This window comes from Canis lupus, chromosome 5 (assembly GCF_003254725.2).
Source record: "Canis lupus dingo isolate Sandy chromosome 5, ASM325472v2, whole genome shotgun sequence".
Classification (NCBI taxonomy): Eukaryota; Metazoa; Chordata; class Mammalia; order Carnivora; family Canidae; genus Canis; species Canis lupus.
This window is the reverse complement of record NC_064247.1, coordinates 10023969-10044241: the sequence shown is the minus strand read 5'-3', so window position 1 is coordinate 10044241 and position 20273 is coordinate 10023969. Positions and strand designations below refer to the sequence as shown.

At 37.4% G+C, this 20273-nt stretch overlaps 2 protein-coding genes and 1 pseudogene across 2 annotated transcripts; 1 reads left to right on the top strand and 2 right to left on the bottom strand.

Annotated features, from left to right (window-relative positions):
- Positions 1-922: 922 nt before the first annotated feature.
- Positions 923-1855, bottom strand: LOC112671496 (olfactory receptor 145-like). Its single transcript, XM_025465769.2, has one exon. The coding sequence runs from the start codon at positions 1853-1855 to the stop codon at positions 923-925; it is 933 nt and encodes a 310-aa protein (XP_025321554.1).
- Positions 1856-16335: 14480 nt separating this feature from the next.
- On the bottom strand, positions 16336-19095 carry LOC112671006 (olfactory receptor 8B3-like). The gene is given in 2 exon segments (XM_049109822.1): positions 16336-16807; positions 16809-19095. Coding segments are annotated over 2 exon segments (867 nt in total). The 5' UTR covers positions 17463-19095; the 3' UTR covers positions 16336-16594.
- On the top strand, positions 17501-18017 carry LOC118354657 (telomere attrition and p53 response 1 protein-like; annotated as a pseudogene).
- Positions 19096-20273: the final 1178 nt, after the last annotated feature.

The following is a 20273-nucleotide window of genomic DNA, read 5'->3' as shown; positions in this document are numbered from 1 at the left end:
AATAAAATTAATTAGAAAGTATACTAGAAATGGGGCACCTAGGTGGCTCTGTCAGTTAAACATCAGACTCTTGGTTTCAGCTCAGGTTATGATCTCATGAGATGCAACTCAACATTGGGCTCGGCTCAGCGGAGAGTCTACTTGAATATTCTCTCCCTCTGCCCCTCCTCCCACTCATGCACATGTGTGCTCTCTCTTTCTCTCTCTAAAATAAATAAATCCTTTAAAAAAAAAGAAAGTATACTTAAAAAGAGTAATTGGCTTGAAATCAGGTAGCTAGTAGCTTATTCTAGAATTCTTCATGAAAAGCTGTGTGACTTGAAGTTAACATTAATGTCAATATATAGATGTGTGACTTTAAGTGAAAAGAGGTAAATATGAAATCTTTACTAAAGAATTTTAATGTATAGTGTTTACATCTGCAAAGTGGAGTAAAATTGATAGCTGTCATGGAATCTGTTAGAATTGTGAAACACTGACATTTGAAGAAGTCACATTCCACAGTAGAAAGGAAAAAAAAAAAGAGTACAGATTATCTGATTCATATTTCCAACAGCACATTACAGATGACAGTTAAGAAACCCCACAAGACACAAAGTCATACTGGTGTTATTTTATGATCTTTGCAGAATCATTCATCTTTTTCCAGGAGAAAAAAAGTCCATTAATGACAATAAAAATAGAGATGAATTTCTTCTTTAATGTTATTCTTAAATTGGAAAATAAGGGAAAGGACAAAAGTTGCAAAAATGATGATGAAAGGAAGCAGACCAACCCTAAAAAAATTGGAACCAATTGAAATCAAATTTCCTTCACCACAGTGAGAAAATAATAGGATAAGGCACTATCAGTAAAAATATTGTAAGTAAACACATGGAATCTCCCTGCCCTGTAACTTCCTGCACAGAGACACTGATTCTGATCAAAACGTTCTTCTACTGAGGGTTTTTTGCAAAGCAATTTTAACATCTTTGTTCCTCAAGCTATAGATTAAAGGGTTCATCATGGGAACCACATTGGTATAAAAGACAGAAGAGATTTTCCCCTCATCCATAGACTTAGTGGATGATGGTTTAAGATACATAAATGCACCTGACCCAAAGAAGAGAGAAACAGCAATTATGTGGGAACTACAGGCACTGAATGCCTTGGACCTGCCCTCAGTGGAGCTTATGCGCAGGATGCTGGAGAGGATGAAACCATAAGACACAAAGACGGTGACACTGGGCACAATGATGTTGATGCCCACCACAATGAAAACCACCAGCTCATTCACATACGTGCTGGTGCAGGAGAGCTGGAGCAGAGGGAGGATGTCACACAAATAATGGTTGATGGTGTTTGCATCACAGAAGGTCAGTCTCAGCATACATCCTGTGTGGGCCATGGCACCTGAGAATGCCATCAAATATGAACCAAGCATAAGGAGGGAACACACATTAGGGGACATGGCAACATTATACAAAAGTGGGTTACAGATGGCCACATAGCGATCATAGGCCATGGATGTCAGCACATAAGCTTCAGAAACAACAAAAAAACAGAAAAAGTAAAGCTGGGTCATGCACCCCATGTAGGAGATAATATTCTTCTTGGATGTGAAGTTAATCAACATTTTGGGTGTAAACACAGAAGAATAACAGAGGTCTATGAAGGACAAATTGAAGAGGAAAAAGTACATGGGGGTGTGGAGGTGAGAATTCAGCCTGATAAGAGTGACCAAGCATAAGTTTCCCAACACGGTGACCACATACATGAGTAGAAACAGGCAGAACAGGGGGAGCTGGAGATATGGTAAGTCTGTGAGCCCCACCAGAATGAATTCAGTCACAAGAGAAGCATTTCCAGGAGGCATTCTTCTCTGAGGAGATCTGTGAACACAGGAGAAAATGGTTGCATTACAGAAAAACTTGCTCTTCTTGAAACAGCTTATCTTGCAGGAGAGTGTGTACACTGGGAATGTCTGAGACTAGCCCAACCAGGACCCATCGAATCTACCTTTTCCATTAGCATAAGACTAAGTGAGGGAACTTTCTCTTACTAGAGTCTTAATAAGGTAAATATAGCAAAGGGCATCACAGACTTAACAGCAGAGGGAAAACCAGGGCTGTCATAGGTAAATGTCACTGCTGGAAGGCCAAAGGTCAGTAAGAAGAAGCATGGCCCAGGATAGAATCATGCTTCCCTGATCGCACTATTTCTTTATTCACTGGAACCATCTTACCAGAAAAATTGGAGGTAGAGACCCAACAACCTAAAGCTGGTCTCTAATGAGCCAGATTAGACTTGGTGGATTGGAAACCGTGAATATTGTTCCTAATCCAACACCAAGGGACCAGAGTCTAGGGGATATTGAGTTACTCTCCAATGTCACAGATAAAAAATCATAAATCCAGAAGATTGAGAGCTCCATCTATGGAAAGGGAACTTACTGAGATACTGCATCAACTGTACCCCCTGATCTCCAAACATTCTCTAATTTCCCTGAAGCATATCCTCCTCCCCATTTCACTTGAGTCTCAGGACTACACAAAATGGGAAAGAAAGGGGCTTATCTTAGATTTTTAGACTTCCATCTCAAAATAAGAAGGACATCAATATAAACAGAATTGAGACACTCACCCTCCTTAGACCAGAAAACATCAGTACTTCCTTATCTTTAGTATTTATCCCCGTGGTCCTCGAAGGGCAATTTCAGGCTCTGAGGCTTTGGTTTCTTTAATTCTAAAAAGATTTAGCCCAAACCTAATTTCAAATATTGCTGGACTTCAAATCATTATGATTTGAAAGATTATAACTTTGAGTTCTCTCAAGCACCAGAGAAAAATAGTCTTTATTATCACATTTGCTACTTGATAAAAGACACGGAAGATTGAATGTGAGTTGAATGATAAAGTGCACTTGGTTATAAAAACAGGGTAGAAGTTTGCTCAGTCTCTTCCCCGAGGAATAGATTCTATATGTAAAAGGGAAACAAGGGGATTGATTGCTTTTACACCCAGGACCACAATCTCTATTTAGTCCCTTAGGGACTCAGTATCTAATCAAGTTTACACTCCACTCTCAGGATTGTACATCCCTCAAGGCAAAAGCAAAAATAAATTCCTTTCTTTCTACCATCTTCATCTATTGCATAGGTTTGTTCTTTCTTTCCATATTCTAAATGAAAAATTTCCATAGGATCTGCCTACAGGCTTCTATATTTCTCTACATGAAATATTTCAAAGATTCCAATAATTCAATTCAGTTGTTGTCTCTCCTGGATTACTTCTATAAAGAAAGGTTAATGCCTTTCTCTCTAATAAAGATTTTTTAATTTCTTATTTCTTTATTCCAGTATAATTAAGGTACAGTTTTATTAGTTTCAAGAGTAGTGATTCAACAATTCTATACATTACAAAGTGTTCATCACAATAAGTGTGCTCTTAATCACCTTCATTTATTTCACCCATCCTTCCATCCACCTTCCCTCTGGCAACCATCAGCTTGTTCTCTATTTAAGCGTCTGATTTTTTTTTTTTAATTTATGATAGTCACACAGAGAGAGAGAGAGGGAGAGAGAGGCAGAGACACAGGCAGAGGGAGAAGCAGGCTCCATGCACTGGGAGCCCGCGTGGGACTCGATCCCTGGTCTCCAGGATCGCGCCCTGGGCCAAAGGAAGGCGTTAAACCGCTGCGCCACCCAGGGTTCCCTGATTTTTTTTTTTAATGACTGATTTTTTTTCTTTGTTTTGTTCTGTTTCTTAAAATCCACATATGAGTGAATATGGTAATTTGTCTTTCTCTGGCTGATTTATTCCACTTAGCATTATACTCTCTAAATACATCACTGTTGTGGCAAATGGCAAGATTTCATTCTTTTTTTATGGCTACTATTCTATTGAATTTACATACCATCTCTTCATTCATCCATCAATGGACACTTAGGTTGCTTTCATATTTTAGCTTTTATAAATAATGTGGGTTCATGTAACTTTTAAATTAGTGTTTTCGATTCTTTGGGTAAATATCCAGTAGTGGAATTACTGTATCATAAGTAACTCGATTTTTAACTTCTTGAGGGACCTCAATACTGTATTCACCAGTGACTGCACTAGTTTGCATTCCCACCAACAGTGCATGAAAGTTCGGTGTCCTATGTTGTTGATTTTAGCCATTCTGACAGTTGTGAGATGATATTCCTCACCTCACAGTGAGTGATTTTTTTAAATATTTTTTTTTTTTTTATGATAGTCACAGAGAGAGAGAGAGAGAGGCAGAGACACAGGCAGAGAGAGAAGCAGGCTCCATGCACCGGGAGCCCGATGTGGGATTCGATCCCGGGTCTCCAGGATCACGCCCTGGACCAAAGGCAGGCGCCAAAAGGCTGTGCCACCCAGGGATCCCTAAGTGAGTGATGTTGAGCAAATGTTCATGTGTCTGTGGGCCATCTGTATGTCTTCTCCTGGAGAACTGTCTACTCATGTCTTCTGCCCATTTCTAAATTGAATTACTTTTTGTGTGTTGAATTATATACGTTCTTTATACATTTTGGATACTTACCTCTTTTTTTTTTTATATTTACCCCTTGTTGGATATATCATTTGTAAATGTCTTCTTCTGTTCAGTATTCAGTGGGTTGTCTTTTTGTTTGCTGTTTCCTTTGCTGTGCAGTTTTTTATTTTGATGTAATCCCAATAGTTTATTTTTCTTTTGTTTCCCTTGCTTCAAAGAGACATAACTAGAAAGATGTTGTTTTGGCCAATATCAGAGAAATTATTCCTTGTGCTCTTCTAGAATTTTTATTGTTTCAGGCCTCGCATTAAGGTCTTTAATCCATTTTATGTACATTTTTGTGTAGGCTGTTAAGAAAATTTCTTTTTTTTCTGTAGCTGCCCAGTTTTCCCAATACCACTTGTTGAAGAAACTGTATTTTTCTGTTGTATATTCTTGCATCCTTGGTCTAAGACTAATTGATCATATAATTATAGATCTATTTCTGGAGTCTCTACTCTCTTATACTGATCTATATTTCTATTCTTATGCTAGTATCATACTGTCTTGATTACTACAGATCTGTAGTATAACTTGAAATCTAGTATTGTGATACCTACGGCTTTGTTTTTCTTTTTTTTTAATTTATTTTTTATTGGTGTTCAATTTACTAACATACAGAATAACCCCCAGTGCCCGTCACCCATTCACTCCCACCCCCCGCCCTCTCCCCCTTCTACCACCCCTAGTTCGTTTCCCAGAGTTAGCAGTCTTTACGTTCTGTCTCCCTTTCTTCAAGATTGTTTTAACTATTTGGGGTCTTTTTGGTCCCACACAAATTTTAGTATTAATTTTTCTAGTTTTGTGAAAAATGCTGTTGATATTTTGATAGAAATTACATTAAATCTGTAGACTTCTTTGGGTAGTATAGAAATTTTAACAGTATTTGTTCTCCCAATCCATGAGCATGAAATATGTTTGCAATTGTTTTTTGTCATCTTCAATTTCAGTCATGTTTTATAGTTCTCAGAGAACAAGTCTTTTATCTTCTTGGTGAAGTTTATTCCTAGGTATTTTATTATTTATGGTGCAATCATGTATGGGATTGTTTGTTTAATTTCTCTTTCTGCTACTTCATTATTAATGTATAGAAACTCAACGGATTATGCATATTGATTTTGTAGCTTGCAACCTTACATTTATCAGTCTAGTAGTTTTTTGGGGAATCTTTAGGGTTTTTATATATAGTATCATGTCATCTACAAATAGTAAAAGTTTTACTTCTGCTTTACCAATTTGGATGCTCTGTATTCCTTTTTCTTGTTTGATTGCAATTGCTAGGACTCCCAGTACTATGTGGAATGAAAGTGGCAAGACTGGACATCTTTGTCTTATTCCTGATTTAGGAGGAAAAGCTCTCAGTTTTTCACTATTGTTTATAATATACTAGCTGATGTCAGCTGTTACTTTATTGAGACTGTTTATTATGAATGGATGCTGTACTCTGTCAAATGCTTTTTCAGCATATTGAAATGAGGATATGGGTTTTTATCCTTTCTCTTATTGATGGGATATATCATGTTAGATGTTTTGTGAATATTGAACCACCTTGCATCCCAGTTATCCCAGGAATAAATCCCACTTGATTGTGGTGAATGATTTTTTAATGTATTGTTGGATTCAGTTGGCTAATATTTTGTTGAGGATTTCTGTTTCTATGTTCATCAGTGATATTGACCTATAGTTCTCTTTTTTTGTAATGTCTTTACCTGGCTTAGGGATGAGTGTAATGCTGGCCTTGTAGGATGAGTTTGGAAGTGTTTCTTCTATTTTTTGGAAGAGCTTGAGGAAGAATAGGTATTGATTCTTCTTTAAATATTTGGTAGAATCTGCCTGTGAAGCCATCTGGTCCTGGACTTTTGTTTTTTGGGAGTTTTTTGATTATTGATTCTATTTCATTGCTGGTAATCCATCTGTTCATATTTTCTATTCTTCCTGCTTCTGTTTTAAGAGGTTATACATTTCCCAGAATTTTTTCCATTTCTTCTAGTTTGTACAATTTGTTGGCATATAACTTTTCATAATATTCACTTGTACTCTTTTGTATTTCTGTGGTGTTGGTTGTTATTTCTCCTCTTTTATTTCTGATTTTGAGTTCTCTCTCTCTCTTTCTCTTTCTTCTCTCTCTCTCTCTCTCTCTCTCCCTCCCTCCCTCCCTCTCTCCTAGGAGTCTGGCTAAAGGTTTATCAATTTTGTTGATCTTTTCAAAGAATCAGCCCATGGTTTCATTGATCTGTTCCATTATGATTTTTTAGTTTCTATTTCATCTATTTCAGCTTTAATCTTTATACCTCCTTCTTTACTGATTTGGGATTTTGTTTGTTCTTCTTTTTCTAGCTCCTTTAGGTATAAGATTAGGTAGACCTGTATTGCTATAAACTCCACTCGTAGAAAAGCTTTGCTGCATCCCAAAGGTTTTACACCATCGTGTATTTATTTTCATTTGTCGCTATGTATTTCCAATTTCCTCTTTGAGGTCTTGGTTGTCTCATCTTTAGTAGCATGTTATTTAACTTCCATGTATTTGTGGTCTTTCCAAATTTTTTCTTCAAGTTGATTTCTATTTTCATAGTGTTTTGGTCAGAAAAGATGCATGGTATGACTTCAATTCTTTTGAATTTGTTGACACTTGTTTTGTGTCCTAATGTATGATCGATTCTGGAGAATGTTCCATGTGCACTTGAGAAGAATATTTACTCCACTCTTTTCAGACACAATTTCTGAATATATCTGTTAGATCCATATGATACAATATATCACTCGAAGCCGCTGTTTCCTTACTGATTTTCTGTTTAGATGATCTATCCATTGATGTAAGTGGGGTATTAAAGTCCCTTATTATTATTGTATCACTATCAATTATTTCCTTTTTATTAGTAGCTACTTTGTTTATTTGGGTGCTCTCGTGTTGGTTGCATAAATATTTACAATTGTTATACCTTCTTTGTTGGATTATTCCCTTTATTATTATGTATTGTCTGTGTCTCTTATTACAGTTTTTGTTTTCAAGTCTATTTTGTTTGATATAAATATTGCTACCTTTGCTTTCTTTTCACTTGCACTTGCATAATAAATGCTTCTCCATCCCTTTACTTTCAATCTATATGCATCTTTAGGTCCAAAATGAGTCCTTTGTAGGCAGTATATAGACAAGCCTTGTTTTGTTTTTATCCATTCAGTCACCCTACATCTTTTGATTGAAGCGTTTAGTCCATTTATATTCAAGGTAATTATTGACAGGTATGAACTTACTGCCATTTTGTTACTTGTTTTATGGCTGTTTTTATAGTCTTTCTCTTCCTGTCTTTTCTCACAATTTGCTGGATTTCTTTAGTGGTATAATTAGATTCCTTTCTTTTTATTTTTTGCTCATCCATTACTGGGTTTTGATTTGTGGTTACTATCATGTTTGTATATAATACCTTATGCATATAGCAGTCTATATTGAATAAACAGATGTTTAAGTTTGAACCCATTCTAAAAGCACTAAATTTTTACTCCTCTCCCCCACCATGTTTTAGGTAGATGGTGTCGTGCTTGATCTCCTTTTACCTTGTGAACCCCTTGACTGATTTTTATAGATATGTTTATTTTACTATGTTTGTGCTTCCCACTTTTCTTACTCCTGCTTATGGTCTTTCCCATACACTCAATGAGTCCCCTTTTGTATTTCTTGGAGGGCTGGTTTAGTGGTCATGAATTCCTTTAACTGTTATTGTCTGGGAAACTCTTTATCTTTCTTTCTATTCTGAATAAAAGCCTTGTTGGATAGAGTATTCTTGATAGCAAGTTGTTTTCTTTCCATACTTTGAATATGTCATGCCATGCCCTTCTAGCCTTCAATGTTTCTACTGGAAAATCACCTAATCTCCTTATGGGATTTTCCTTGTACACAACTGGTTTTTCTTTTTTTTCTCTTGTTGCTTTTAACATACTCTTCATCATTGCTTTTTTTTTTTTTTACCATTTTAATTACTATGTATCTTGGTGTGGACCATCTTGAGTTGGTTTTTGGGAGTTTTGTGTGGCACATGGATCTGGATTTGTTCCCTTCCTTAGATTCAGGAATTTTTCAGCTATTATTTATTTAAATAAATTTTCTGCCCCCTTTTCTCTCTCTTCTCCTCCTGGAATCCCTAAAATGCAAATGCTATTATGATTAATAATGTCACTGAATTCCCTTAATCTATCCTCACTTTTTGTTATCTTTCTTTCCACTGTTCAGGTTGACTGCTTTTCGTTATTCTGTCTTCTAGGTCACAGATCCATTCTTCTGCTTCCTCTAGTCTATTTTAAATTTCAGCTGAATTCTTCACCTCTGACTGGTTCCTTTTTTATTTTTCCTATTGTTTTGTTGAGGGACTCACTGAGACTCTCCATTCTTTCCTCAAGTCTAGTGAATACTTTTATTAACATTCTTTTAAATTCTGTATCGGGCTTATTATCTCCATTTCATTTAGCTCTTTTGCTGAAATTTTGTCCTGTTCTTTCATTTGGGACATATTTCTCTATTTATTTATTTTGTCTAACTCTGTCTGTTTCGATGTTTTAGGCAGCTATGTCTCCTGCTCTGGAAAGTAGTGACCTTATGAATAAGAGGTCCTGCAATGTCCCCTATTCACCAGAACTTGGCACTTCAAGAGTGTCTCCTCTTCATGTTACCTGTTATGTGTTACCTGTCTATTACCTGCTATGTGTTACCTCCTCTGTCTATTGCCCTACTGTTGTGGATCAGGCATGTTCGCCTTTGGTCCAGTTGTCTGCAATGGTTCTCCTTGCCTGTTGTGGGCAGGGTTTAGTCCTTCTATTGTTCATGGGCCAATCTGGAGCCACCCTGGGCTTGAATGGGGTAGACTTGGCCTTTGCCAGCAGTCTGATTGCATGGAACTGCAGGCACTCTCTTGGTTCCTTTAAGAAGCTTTCATTGGTGGATACGGCTACCATCATGTCAGATATCTGCCCCCAGCCTACTGCTGGAGCCATAATTGAACTGATGTGTTTATCTTGCCCTCTCTCCAAGGCAGGAGTCATTTGGAGTGGTATTGTTCCATGTCAGGATATTTGTCTCAGGTCAGTACCATACTTCCATGGTTGTGGCACTGATTTGGATGGGCTCCTACCAAGGGTGTGTTGGATAGGGTGGATCAACAAGAGAATGCAAGTGCAGGGCACATTGGCACATTTTTTTCTATCATATTTTGTGAATTACACAGTTACTGATCAGGAATTCTTAATAATTATAGCCATAATTTTTTTTACAATCACCATAATTCAAAAATTATGAACATAAAGGTAATACAGAGTCTGAAATCATTTTTTAATTCAAAATTTACAATTGAAATCATTCAAATAATGAAAGCTTTTTTCTTTCATTGAGATTTAATGGTAAAGCAATTTAGAGCCAATTTCATGTTTTCATTTCAAATGCTTCAAAATAACAAAGAAGCCCTAATTTGAAGAAGGCTTGTACATTCTTAGAGCAACCGCACTAGTTTAAATGGTACTAACAGGATACATCAGCTGGAAATTGTCAGGAGTATCTGAAATGAGGAAACAGATGTTGGTCATCTTTCTGAAGCAACTTCAGGATTTCCTGCCTGGCTTCCCACTAGCATAGACAGCAGTACCTATGGGTGCTCCTTGGGCACCTAAAACACAAACTTCTCCAGTAGCTCCATGAGTCTCATGTTCCTTGTCCTGGAGACCTCACTGCTGCTAGACCTTCTACTCTACAATCCTGAGGGGTCAAAGTTTCTGACTAGGAAGGAGGCAATATCCATCAGCAGAGCCCTCAGGCTTTGACATTGCTAAAAGAGGTATTCTGGAGAACAGGCCATGATCTCTATTTGAGAATTGCCCAGAAGTCCTCTTAACTTGCAAGGCCAAAAACAATCTTATATGAACTCCAAAACAACCAGTTGACTCAAATGGAAATCTATTCCATGACCTGTAGTTCTGAGAAAATTTATTAGAAGCACAGAAAATTATTCTCTCCCTCATTATTTCCTTCCAAGTTAAATGAGTTCCACTGAGGGTAGAAATTATTGAGCTCGTGTTCATATTCTGTGTCACAGGTTTAGGATTGGATCCTTTGAGACTCAATATTTTGCTCAGGTTATCATTTTACAATAGGAATTCCTAATCCCCAATGCAGAGGAATGAGTGCCTCCCTTTATCATTTCCTTTATCATCTTCTGGAGTCTACACAGTGCTAAGAGGAAAGTCTGGGGCATAGTCACTTGCCATTTCTAGCACTTTCTTAAACTCTTGGGGACTGCATGAGTAAAGTATTAAATCATACCTTTAGCACTATCCAAGCATGGGGATTTCACTTCTGTAAAAGGATGTTCTGCAAAGTGGTTAAGAGAGTAGGAGTGGACACCCAAGTCAGACTGAGTTTAAATCTGGACTTTAAAATCCTCAATTGTGAGGCTGAAGACCATAATATAAATTCTCTGGCCCTTGTATGTATATTTTTATATCTAGATACACCTATGTATATCTATAAAATGAATTTAAAGGATCAATCATCCCATATGGTTGTTGTGGGGATTAAATGAGTTAAATCATATAAAGTGTCAGAAAAAAGACTGACACACAAAAAAGAGCCTGATAAGTGTTGATACCCCTCCCCTGTTCCCAAACCATAGTTATTATATCAAGGTTCTTCATTCCTGGCACTACTGACATTTTGGACTAGATAATTCTTTATTGTGAAGCTGTCCTGTGTATCATAAGATGAAAGCATCCCTGGCCTCTACCCATTAGATTCCAGTAGTAACCCCCTCCACCAGGTGTGACAATCAAGATGTTCTCTAGACATTGGCATGTGTCCCTTTGGTGGCAAAATCACTTATATTGAGAAATGCAGATCCATATATAGATCTGTATCTACATGTATATGGACTTCCATAAATACCCCTCAGAAAGTTCTATATTATGTCTACTTACATGCCTTAAGCCCAAAGTGCCCAAAACTAAAGTCAGCATTTTCTGATGATTCCCACTGCTCCTCCTCCAGGTCATCATTTTCCACATTATTTTCACCATCATCCAGGCAACTAATCTACAAACTAAATTCAAGAAACTTCTTGCTTACCATCTTCATCCAGTCTCCAAATCCCAGAGAATCCAACTCCTTGAAAGATTTGGCCTTCCCTCTTACACAGCTTCTATATTCTCTCTTCATCTCCAATTCAGATTACTCTAATAGTTTTCTAACCTGAACTACTACCAAGATGAGAATTTGTAACTTTTCCAACCTGTACCATCATTGTACAGACATGCACATCCTCTTCTTGCTCTCTATTCCTAATTCCTACTATTGTATGATTATAATAATAAATCAGGTGAATGGGTGCCATTTTAATCCCTTTTCTGTCATGTTAGTGATTTCAAAAAGAAATAGAGACAACTTGCTTACATTAGTCTTTCATCCTTAACCAGAGTCCTCCACTGTACTTTTAGGATGAAACCTAGGAGAACACTAAGTCCACAGGAACCTGAAGCCTGGAATTTAATGTTCTAGGTCTTGAGAGTTCTATTCTACCCAAAGTAGATGGTACATGAGTGCTAAAACTCCATAAATAGACACTCTTTATTTTAGAGGTCTTCCTGGCTCATTTCATTTAATGAACAATTTTTGAGCATTTAGACTGCAAGACAGACTGAACACACACAGAATGAGGTATAGGCCTTGACCTTATGATTTCTCAGTATAATTAGAGAGAAATCTAAGGACATAGATTTATACCACTATTAGTTATTGTTAGCTATTCACAGTGCTAGACTCTTTATCCACCTTCCCTCATATCCTCCTTGATGCCCATCCTCTAAATTAGGCAGGAAGGATTAATTGACTGTTCCATGTTCAAAACAGCAACTGCCAGAACAAGATTCATATTTTAGTATCTATGGATCCAGAATTAATTTCTTTTACTACTACATTATGCAGAATTATGTGGTATATGTGGAATATTTTGTAGATTACATTAAGAATATATGTTCTCATTCATTTGGGGAATATAAATAATAGTGAAAGGGAATATAAGGGAAGGGAGAAGAAATGTGTGGGAAATATCAGAAAGGGAGACAGAACGTAAAGACTGCTAACTCTGGGAAACGAACTAGGGGTGGTGGAAGGGGAGGAGGGCGGGGGGTGGGAGTGAATGGGTGACGGGCACTGGGGGTTATTCTGTATGTTAGTAAATTGAACACCAATAAAAAATTAAAAAAAAAAAGAATCCTTCAAATTAAGTGACAGAAATTCAAAGTGAATCTAACTAAATAAGCCAGCCTATGCCACAAAACTGGTAAATGAAATCAGTAAATTGAGGATGTACATGGCTTCTTGTATGGATGTACAGGACCAAGTCATTCAAGTGTGTGTCTCTCTTCCCACTTTTTGTTCTGCTTAGTTCTACACAGTTTTAATCTCAGAAAGGTTCTCCCAAGGTAGCAAAAAGAACCAACAAAATTCCTAGACTTAATCTTAACAACTCAGTAACTCTAGGGAGAAAAGAAAGGTTAAAAAAATAGTTATGGTAGAAAAGACAAATCAAATGTCTACTATTGACTAATCACTGCCATTGAGGTTTGGAATGTGTTGATTGGACAAGATAATGTCTCCTAAAGTAAGTAAATCCACCTATAAAAATCACATAAAATGTACTACCTGTATCAGACACGGTATAATCAGAAAAACAAATGGCATGATATGTGCTTCCTATAGAGTGTATTTACTTAATATCTTTTTTTTTTTTTTTTTTTGCTTCAACGTGGATGGAACTGGAGGGTATTATGCTGAGTGAAGTAAGTCAGTCGGAGAAGGACAAACATTATATGTTCTCATTCATTTGGGGAATATAAATAGTAGTGAAAGGGAATATAAGGGAAGGGAGAAGAAATGTGTGGGAAATATCAGAAAGGGAGACAGAACGTAAAGACTGCTAACTCTGGGAAACGAACTAGGGGTGGTAGAAGGGGAGGAGGGCGGGGGGTGGGAGTGAATGGGTGACGGGCACTGGGGGTTATTCTGTATGTTAGTAAATTGAACACCAATAGAGTGTATTTAAAACAAAGAATTGGTTTATACAGATATTGTAAGGGGGGGAGAGAAAAAAGTTGAAAAATATAGACTAACTACAGAAAATAGCTACTGCTCTCACAACTGGTAAAACACATGAAAAGAGGAAGTATAACCAGATTCTAGAATCTCCTCATCTAGAGGAGAAGCTCTATATGCCTGTGCTTGGATGAATGGAGGGTTTCAAGGTGCCCCACATATGGTGCTTGGACCTCTGAAGTAGAGGCTCAACCCAGGGTGGGGCCCAACATGGAAGAAGACCAATGAGCAGGCCTAACAAGTACTTAAACCTCTCAAGTGGCATAGCCCATGCAATGAAGCGAGGGACGACAGTATAGCTGCCAAGAGAGTGTTGTGCAGCTACTGACTACACATCTAAGGAGATGCAGAAGGTTAAACACATTTCCATTGGCTTATCGGCCATTTGCATGCCTTTTGGGGGGATATGTCTTTCAAATCATCTGTCCATTTATGAAATATTATTTTATTGTCAAGGCATCTTTCAGTTTTTAACTTATATATTATGGTTACAATACCTTTATCAGATAAATGTATTTGAAATATTCTTCAAATCTGTGGTTGCCTATGAATCTTTTTGGTAAACAGATGCTCTAATTTTAATGCAGTTTATTTTATATTTGTTTTTTTTCTTTTGAGACTAGTGCTTTCTAGAATATGTTTTAGAAATCTGTCTACACCAACATACTTTTTTATGTTTTCTTCTAGAAGATTTATGTTTAAACTTCATGTGTGCAGTGTGATCCATTTAAAACTAATCATTGTATATGGTGTGATATGGAGATGGTTTTTCTCAAGAACAGCATTTTCAGCATGATTGCTTTAAAAAGTTTCCTATCCCTATGAATTTACTTTGTTGCCTGGTCAAAAATCAATTGACTATATAAGTAAGGGTCTCTTTCTGAACCTTCTATACTGTACCATGACTTATCTATCTTTATAACAAAACCAATCTATCTGCATTATCAGAGGATATACTTAAGTGTTAAAATCAGTTAGTGTGAAGTGTAAATTTTCTGTGTCATGTAGAGTTCCACAAGAAGCAGATGCCAAGAAATAATTACACCTGCAAGACATTTATTGTGAAAGAGTTGTGAAGGATAAAATCAGAGAGAGAGGGAGCCAGTGATAAAGGCCTTCAGACTGAGTTGAAACTCTGACACCTAAGAAAGAAGAGAGAAAGGAAGGACACAGTAGGAAAATCTCGGACTATAGTGCAGTCCTAAAAACTCTCTATTTAGGATGACAAGAAGTCCCTATGAAAAGATTGCCTATCAGAAGACACCTGTGTTATATAGATAATGGCCAGCTCCTGTATGACTCATCATGCTAAGCTACTATCTGGGGACAAACATCTCAGAGTGAGCGTGGACTCTACCTGAACACGATGGTGAATCCAAAGGAGTATCAGCTTTGGACTATCAGTCAACAAAGAGCTGAGCAATACCTCTCTATGATTGCCACAATCCACTCCCAGAAGCAACTTATACCCCAAAGTTCTTTCTGATTTATTTATTACTTTATTATATTTTATTAATTATTATTTTAGCAATAAACATTGTTATTCAAGCAAGATAATCTAATTCTTGTCCTCCCAATATCTGACATTCTAAATATACAAATGAGAAACATTGAGAAATAGGAACATTATGGGAAACAGAATCTACTTTAAATGCTTATTATCTTATTCATGAGACAAAGTGCTATGGTCAAATATTGAAATCCTAACCCCCAAATATATTAGAATGTGGGACCTTTGGGAGATGCGTAGGTCACGACAATGGAATTCTCATGAGTGTGGTTTGTGCCTTATAAAAGAAGCTACATGGAGATCACTAGTCCTTTCACCATGTGAGGACATAATGAGAGGTCTGCAAACTACAAGAGTGCCCTTACCTATTCCACCAGGCACCTCGATCTTGGACTTAATGGCTTTCAGAACTGTGAGAAATAAATTTCTGTTTATAAGCCACCAAGTCTGTGATATTGCTATAACAGCCAAATGGACTAAGACACAGGTGTAAATAAGCTCAAAATGTTGTTAGAAATAAAGTTTATTATCATTAATATATACCCTTTTTTCATGGAAAACTTCATTAAATAAGTAAAACAATGTCTGTTTCTCCCAATATGTGGTATTTTCTTTTAAGTGATAAATAACAGACTACAGTGAGAATTTTATGCTCTTTTTCAAAATATTTGATGTTATTTTAGATAGTAATGAAGACAAGCCTTATAATACATCAGTCATCCCCCCATATTTGGATCCTGAGATATATATTATTCCCTTAATCATACTATGCTAATATGATTGTTGGCAATAAAAGGTGGAGTCATATGTATTCAATTCAATATTAAATGAACTGGACTGATTGAAATTCTCAAAAGCATGTGGTATGTAGTATAGATTTTACCATTTTCAAGGGGAACAAGAAAGAAGAGAATAACAAAAAGAAAAGTTGATAAGAAAATAGAAAAAAAGAAAATAGAACAAAATGCAAACATCAGAGGGATTTGATTACACTTTAAGCTATATACACAGTTTGTAACAATATGGAGAATAAGAATGTTTCTATAGTATTTGGCACTTTTGTGTTTAGGGGAGCAAGCTGTGATTTCAACTTCCTGTGACTTATGAAGCTTACCATATTTCTCCAGATTAGAAATAGCCTAGAGACAGAAACAGTAAGGGCAAAAAAAAAAAAAAAAGAGTCAATATATTTATTCTTTTCATACACATGTTATTAGTTACTTAGTTACTGGTATTAGTTAGTTAGTTAGTTAGTAAACTGGTATCAGGTACAGAAATATGGAAGCAAAAAATGAAACAAGGTAGCTATAAGGAAAATGATTAAGTCTATTAAACCACACATGACACAATCCACAGAAACAATATTGGTAATGCTCAAAACACCTTCTTGAAAAACAATAATAAAAATTTTTTAAACTTGAATTTCTTTACATTATAACTTCTAATGAAAACATGTTTCTACTCTGGATTTTAAGCAAGGTTTTCTGCAGTGTAACTTTGATATCCTTGTTCCACAAACTGTAGATCAGGGGATTGAGCATGGGTACCACATTAGTATAAAACACTGAAGAAATTTTTCCCAGGTCCATAGATCCAGAAGAAGAATATTTAAGATACATGAATGCTGCTGATCCAAGAAAAAAGGCAAAGAGCAATGATGTGAAAGCTACAGGTACTGAAGGCTTTTGACCTTCCTTGAGCAGTTTTGATGTGAAAAATGTTAGTGAGAATGAAGACATAAGAAATCAGAATGGTAAAACTGGGTACTGTGATATTAATTCCCACGACTATCAGAACTACTACCTCATTGACATAGGTGCTGGTGCAAGAGAGTTGGAGGAGAGGAAGGATGTCACACAGGTAATGGTTGATGATATTGACATTGCAGAACATCAGTCTAAGCATGCACCCCGTGTGGGCAGAGGTTCTGGCAAATCCCATCATATATGCAGCAACAGTTAGCAAGGAACAGACCTGATGGGACATGGTGACCTTATACAGCAATGGATTACAGATGGCCACGTAGCGGTCATAGGCCATCGAGGTCAACATGTAGCATTCTGAGATGACAAAAAAGAGAAAGAAGAACAGTTGAGTCATGCACCCAACATAGGAGATGATATTGTCCTTTGATACAAAGTTCATCAGCATCTTGGGGGTGAAAACAGAAGAGTAACAGAGATCAATGAAGGATAGATTGAAGAGGAAATAGTACATGGGGATGTGGAGGTGAGAATTGAGACCGATGAGGATGATCAAGCCAAGGTTGCCCACCATGGTGACGATGTAGATCATCAGAAACAGGAAGAAGAGGGGTTGCTGGAGCACAGGGGATGGAAGAACACAAGGAGGGTGAGGCCCTTATCCAGAAAAAGAGGCCCAAGCCCTGGTTCTCCAAGCAGGATCCAAAATGATGCAAGAGGAGGTGGTGGTCACCATGTACCCAGAACACAAGCAGCAGCAGACTACGTAGCATCTCTTCTGAAACTCAGCCACTGCCATGGCCCAGCTCTACAAAGACCAAGTGTATCAGCAGCCTGAACTTTCTCTCTGGATTGCACTGCCATCACCAGCCTCTACAAAGAAGTATGGATACCCATCAGTGAAATTTTGACATTGACATCAGATTGGTGGTCAGCATAGCAATAAGGATGTATTCATTGGCCTAGGTTATAAAGCTCAAAACTGTTGATAGAGATTTCATCAGCTTCCTGTGTGGAAGAGCTCCCCCACCAAGAAACTCTAGAGACACCCCAAGACTGACTAGTGTCCCCCAACTTAGCTACTTCAACAAAAACTAGCTCATCAGTACAGACTGATTTACGACCCTTCTGGAAGCCCTGGCTCTAAGTGTTAAAACTGTTTAACATATTTCAGTGGAAAAGTGATGAAGAGTGGACCCACTTTCACATTTAGGTTTAGATCCGGGTAGACATTGTCTGGTTTTTGTCTATTATACTATGTGCTCTAGTAATGCTTAAGTAGAATGTAAGCTAAAAACTTATGTGGGTAATTTTTGAGTGTTAGCTAGCCTACCCTAAAAAGAGCAGAAAGTGGTTTAGTTTAAGCTTATTGCTGTCACAAAAACAATTTTGCAACACCGATTAGAATGTATTGCTTTAAAAGAAACAATCCAATCATGAAATGGGCAAAAGACATGAACAGAAATCTCACAGGGGAAGACATAGACATGGCCAACAAGCACATGAGAAAATGCTCCGCATCCCTTGCCATCAGGGAAATACAAATCAAAACCACAATGAGATACCACCTCACACCAGTGAGAATGGGGAAAATTAACAAGGCAGGAAACAACAAATTTTGGAGAGGATGTGGAGAAAGGGGAACCCTCTTGAACCGCTGGTGGGAATGTGAACTGGTGCAGCCACTCTGGAAAACTATGTGGAAGTTCCTCAAAGAGTGAAAAATAGATCTGCCCTATGACCCAGCAATTGCACTGCTGGGGATTTACTCCAAAGATACAGATGCAGTGAAATGCCGGGACACCTGCACCCCTATGTTTATAGCAGCAATGTCCACAGCAGCCAAACTATGGAACGAGCCTTGGTGTCCATTGAAAGATGAAGGGATAAAGAAGATGTGGTCTATGTATACAATGGAATATTACTCAGCCATTAGAAATGACAAATACCCACCATTTGCTTCGACGTGGATGGAACTGGAGGGTATTATGCTGAGTGAAATAAGTCAATCAGAGAAGGACAAACATTATATGGTCTCATTCATTTGAGGAATATAAAAAATAGTGAAAGGGAATAAAGGGGAAAGGAGAAAAAAATGAGTGGGAAATATCAGAAAGGAAGACAGAACATGAGAGACTCCTAACTCTGGGAAAAAAACAAGGGGTAGTGGAAAGGAAGGTGGGCGGGGGGTGGGGGTTACTGGGTGACGGGCACTGAGGGAGGCACTGGGTGTTATGCTATATATGAACTCCAATAAAAAAAATAAAAAATATTAATTCTGCCAATCCATGAGCATGGAATATTTTTCCATCTCTTTGTGTCTTCCTCAATTTCTTTCAGAAGTGTTCTATAGTTTTGAGGGTATAGATCCTTTACATCTTTGGTTAGGTTTATTCCTAGGTATCTTATGCTTTTGTTACCCAGGGCAATATACACGTTTAATGCAATCCCTATCAAAATACCATGGACTTTCTTCAGAGAGTTAGAACAAATTATTTTAAGATTTGTGTGGAATCAGAAAAGACCCCGAATAGCCAGGGGAATTTTAAAAAAGAAAACCATATCTGGGGGCATCACAATGCCAGATTTCAGGTTGTACTACAAAGCTGTGGTCATCAAGACAGTGTGGTACTGGCACAAAAACAGACACATAGATCAGTGGAACAGAATAGAGAATCCAGAAGTGGACCCTGAACTTTATGGTCAACTAATATTCGATAAAGGAGGAAAGACTATCCATTGGAAGAAAGACAGTCTCTTCAATAAATGGTGCTGGGAAAATTGGACATCTACATGCAGAAGAATGAAACTAGACCACTCTCTTTCACCATACACAAAGATAAACTCAAAATGGATGAAAGATCTAAATGTCAGACAAGATTCCATCAAAATCCTAGAGAAGAACACAGGCAACACCCTTTTTGAACTCGGCCATAGTAACTTCTTGCAAGATACATCCACGAAGGCAAAAGAAACAAAAGCAAAAATGAACTATTGGGACTTCATCAAGATAAGAAGCTTTTGCACAGCAAAGGATACAGTCAACAAAACTAAAAGACAACCTACAGAATGGGAGAAGATATTTGCAAATGACATATCAGATAAAGGGCTAGTTTCCAAGATCTATAAAGAACTTATTAAACTCAACACCAAAGAAACAAACAATCCAATCATGAAATGGGCAAAAGACATGAAGAGAAATCTCACAGAGGAAGACGTAGACATGGCCAACATGCACATGAGAAAATGCTCTGCATCACTTGCCATCAGGGAAATACAAATCAAAACCACAATGAGATACCACCTCACACCGGTGAGAATGGGGAAAATTAACAAGGCAGGAAACAACAAATGTTGGAGAGGATGCAGAGAAAAGGGAACCCTCTTACACTGTTGGTGGGAA